The sequence below is a fragment of the Penaeus monodon genome, chromosome 16 (genome assembly GCF_015228065.2).
Source record: "Penaeus monodon isolate SGIC_2016 chromosome 16, NSTDA_Pmon_1, whole genome shotgun sequence".
In the NCBI taxonomy this organism is placed as follows: Eukaryota; Metazoa; Arthropoda; class Malacostraca; order Decapoda; family Penaeidae; genus Penaeus; species Penaeus monodon.
This window is the reverse complement of record NC_051401.1, coordinates 13,790,014-13,795,013: the sequence shown is the minus strand read 5'-3', so window position 1 is coordinate 13,795,013 and position 5,000 is coordinate 13,790,014. Positions and strand designations below refer to the sequence as shown.

The 5,000-nt window shown below is 39.7% G+C and overlaps 1 protein-coding gene across 1 annotated transcript in view; it reads left to right on the top strand.

Moving 5' to 3' along the window:
* Nucleotides 1-1,268: 1,268 nt before the first annotated feature.
* The window catches only part of LOC119582524 (NPC intracellular cholesterol transporter 2 homolog a-like), a 16,041-nt gene continuing 12,309 nt past the window's right edge, over nucleotides 1,269-5,000 (top strand). Inside the window, 2 exon segments of the mRNA XM_037930833.1 lie at nucleotides 1,269-1,365; nucleotides 1,368-1,469. Of these exon segments, the coding sequence (XP_037786761.1) occupies nucleotides 1,284-1,365; nucleotides 1,368-1,469 (184 nt within the window). The 5' untranslated portion in view covers nucleotides 1,269-1,283.

The following is a 5,000-nucleotide window of genomic DNA, read 5'->3' as shown; positions in this document are numbered from 1 at the left end:
CATATATAAATATATATACATATATATAAATATATCTACATATACACATATATTTTGTGGCATATATATGTATATATTCACATACATACATACATATATATATGCAAATGTGTGTATATGTATGTGTATATGTATATGTATATATATATATATATATATATATATATATATATATATATATATATATATATATATATATAGGGGCGTCACTTCATGTTATGAGTTGGGGGGGTGACGGGTAAATTTGCCCTGAAAAAATAATTTTTGCCCTGCAAATCACGAAAAAGAAAATGCTCACTAGCTATTTATAAGTAGCCCGGAATGGACCATCAACCAGTATTATATATCGTATTATTGGTAGAAAATTATGAATTATAAATACCAGAAAATATGCCCTGCAGAACTAGATTTTGCCCTGCAAAAAGAGGCTTTTTTAAGTGACGCCCCTGTATGTATATATATATATATATATATAATATATATATATATATATATATATATAATATATATATATATATATATGTACACCCACCCACCCACCCACACCCACACACACACACACACACACACACACACACACACACTAACACACACACACACACTTGTGTGCGTACCTACATGAAAAAGAACTTTTGAGTAACATGTTCTTGGCCAAAATAATCATATATAATTTCTCTGTCAGCTCTCTCTCGTCCGCACCATTATTTTTTGGGTCTAAAATTCTCTCCATTGGTAATTGATAAGAAAGATAAGATCAGTTTAACCTTGTGCTCCTTCTCTGTGATAACTGCTATTATTTTGCTCACGAAAAAGTCACGAATACCGTTTGACTGTACGGTATATTCTCTTCCAGTTCTCTGAATTATACAAGCACAATGCACTTGACCCTTCTTTCCCTGTCTGTGTGTTTCTGAATAACCTATTGAAACAAACTATTGCTGTTGTATCAAAATGTGTGGCAGATAGGGTTATCATGTAAAACACTTATATATAGATGGAAGATTCGTTAAAACAGAGCATGGTTATATACATGATATAGTGTATATTATATATAAACGGACGACTCGAATAAAGAAAATATTAATGATTTGTTCATACCTCTGTGAAACCGTAGACACCACGCCACGCCAGATCGTACACTGTAATACTTCTATCTATATATAGAACTACGAAGCATTCATCATGTAAGCAGTTGATTCATTCGTCCGATTGTTTCTCTGTTAGTAAATGCACAGATAATCAAATCACTCTCTTCCTTCGTCATGAATAAAAACTGTACAATCATGTCAAAGAATCCTAACTGGCAACCGAGGACGTGGCGTGTTGTACCGCTAGGTCCTCCAGGCCACTTCACTTCTCAGTCCTCTTCGCCAGTCATCAGTTCCCCACAAGACACGACACGATGAAGGTTGTTATTGTACTCCTCGCAACTGTCGCCGCAGTATCAGCTGTCAAGATCAGCAACTGCGGTAAGTATGACTATGTTTGATTACATCTTATTCTTTGGTGGAGATGATGGTCCTTAGTTTCTGTGAATTGGTCAGAATACATAATTTATTTTCATAAACAATAAGTAACGTGTCTCGGGATGGTCTATGTCACGTTTCATTTGTCACCGATTTTCATTGTTCTATTTTGAGATGGGGATAGATATGACATTGGCTCCGCGTGACATAATATATTCGTTCTTCCTGTTGGGAGTATGAGTAAGTTAACTGAGAATGCATGTCACGTATTATCTACTAATGATAAACGTCGATCGGCACTAATAGAAGCAGAGAAGATAGTCTCTCTCTCTCTCTCTCTCTCTCACTCACTCCTCATCCCTCTCTCCTCCTCTCTCTCTCTCCCTCTCTCTCCTCCTCTCTCTCTCTCTCTCCCTCTCCCTCTCCCCTCCTCTCTCTCTCTCTCTCTCTCTCTCTCTCTCTCTCTCTCTCTCCTCTCTCTCCCTCTCTCTCTCTCTCTCTCTCTCTCTCTCTCTCTCTCTCTTCTCTCTTCTCTCTCTCTCTCTCTTTCCCTCTCTCTCTTCTCTCTCTCTCTCCTCCCTTCCCTTCCTCCCTTCCCCTCCCCCCCCTCTCTCTCTCTTCTCCTCCTCTCTCTCTCTCCTCTCTCTCCTCTCTCTCTCTCTCTCTCTCTCCTCCCTCCTTCGCTCTCTCCTATATTGTCGTAGATATTTTCTTACAGCTAACAAGTGCCAATAAATGAACTTTTACTGTTAGGTTTAAGTTCGGTACACTCTGACCAGACCTCGTGTATAGTCTGCAGATGCGCGTGTTCGTGTGTGTGTGTGTGTGTGTGTGTGTGTGTGTGTGTGTGTGTGTGTGTGTGTGTGTGTGTGTGTGTGTGTGTGTGTGTGTGTGTGTGTGTGTGTGTGTACATATGTTTGTGTGTTTTTATGTGTTGATGCGCGATTGTCTGTTTGTTTGTTTTTCTGTATGAGTAGATGCGTGTGTTTGTGCTTGCGTGTGTTTGGGCGTGTTTGTGTGAATGTCTGTCGTCTGTATATGTGCGCGTGTCCATGTGCGCGTCTGTGTGCATTACTATATAAACATTCCCTTCCTTCCTTTCTCTCCCATTTTCTTTCTTTCACGTACACACACACACACACACACACACACACACACACACACACACACACACACACACACACACACACACACACACACACACACACACACACACACACACACACACACACACACACACACACACGTATTTTTCTCATTCCCATGCTAACCTTCTCGCCGGGTTTCGTGTTCTTTTTTACGGTAAGTCGACGTAGTTATCAAACTTTTGTGAAAGCGAGAGGAAGATAAAGAAAAGAAAAGAAGGTCGAATCGCAACAGATTATAACGATAAATTAATGAAAATTAATGTTAATTGTGAATAAAGATGCATCTGCTGAGATGAGAATTCTCATTTTAGAGGCACAAAATAGCATGGTGGGAAAAATCTGACGGATGAAAACAGAGGGAAAATTGTCAAGTAATCACCAGTTAGAAGGACAAACCATTGTTCGAAATTACGTGCATAATATTTCTTTGGAGGCAGTCAGGTTGAGATTGTAAAGAATTGCGTCATTCGTGCTTAATTATTTCCTTAATGTTTGTAATAACAGTCTTCTTATAGACTTGTTTATATGCTGAATATGCAGACAAATGGGGAAATGCAAAGATTTTTGTAACTACAGCATCACGTGACTTTAACGGAGGATGATGACAGTGGACGATAAGTAGCGATGCATTTTGGAATTGCTGTAAACAAAACAAAACAACTTTTTGCAATGCGCATAACAAAGGACGGCAATACAATAGCTTATGGTAACACCATTCATTAACTCGGAAAATATAATGGTCGAGCAACAACACATCGGGAAATCAATGGAGAAAAGTAGAACAAAGATAAAAAAGATAGGAGTTGCTGTGAGGAAGGCATCCGCCTTTCCCGTCGACATGGTATTACGCCACTCAGTCAAGTCATCAAGTAGGAGAAAGGAAGGGTGACTAGGCATTATTTTTTTCCCGTTCTATTCCAAACTGATCTGCCAATATGTCGCTAGACCTTTCCAATTTGATTATTTTACCTCTTCCTTTTCCGTCGCTGTTGTATAAACAACACCGTGTGTATAACTGAAATCGGATGTTATGTCTGTGAAACTGCGGATTTTGAAAAACACTGCTGCCAGCCCAAAGTGCCAGTAACAACACAATGTGCAAATGCGAAAATAGGAAACTATGATCCTTTCTCCTGGTAAACAAATGCCTTAGACATGTCAATGTAGCAAAACCTAAAATCGTTCTTAAAGTGTTTAGCTATTTTGCACTTGATTTTTATTCATGTTCAGGCCTAAAAGTATCACTACAGATAAAAATCATCAATTCAGCGAAAATTATGTGCTTTCCAATTGCACTCACTGTTGAATAATCTCATGAAAGATCTTTTCAATCACAGAAAACTCATTTTAGATCTAGTGTTTTGGACTTTTTTGCCGGATGCGAGATATTACTACATGTGCAAGATTACAAAGGCACACACTGCTTTCGTCCGCTGAACTTAGAACACAACAACATTTCAGGATTCAGTTGTTTTTTTGTCTTATCATATCCTCTGACTCAGTGAAAGTGGTATTTTTGTTACTAGAAAAATGAGCAATGGTTTCTAAAAGAGGACAGAATACCGTAAAGTAAAACTTTCCTGGATTTTCATTAATTAGAAATTGTAGAGAAATGGAAACAAGCATACATAACCACAGAATTGTGTGCGAGTGTACGTATATGGACGCGCGCGTGCGCACACACTCACACACACACGCACGCACGCATGCACACACATGCACACGCACACACACACACACGCACGCACCCACACACACACACACACACACACACACACACACACACACACACACACACACACACACACACACACACACACACACACACACGCACACACACACACACACACACACACACACGCTTTTTTTATACAGAGAAAGGCAAAGAATTCAAATGATTTATATAGTTTTCACGTATACAGCCACATATACAATACATAGATACACTCTGTACGCATGTACGCATTGCCTTTATCCTCATTATTCTGATTAATAGAACCGTACATTCGGAGTACCAATATCCGTTATTACGAGTACTACTCCCGAACATATTTATCCTTATATACCACCAGTGACAACGCTTTCAGCCTCATAGTTGTTGTGGTTCAAATTTTCCCATACCCACCATGCGGATATCCCTTGGGGCGTGGGTCCAGCGCGTGATTAAGGAGGGTCAGGCGTCGGGTGAATCAGCGTTGCCATAACAGCTGATGATGACCGACTCATCTGATGGTCCGGTCAGCTGTTAACACGCTGATAAATGAATGCCGCTGAGAGGCCCAGTTCTCAGCATATCCGGTGAATGTTCGAAGAATGGCTGATGTTTTAGAAAGGAGGGGCAGGTAGGTAGGTTAAATAAGCGCGAGTTCGGGACAACGCTGTTTTA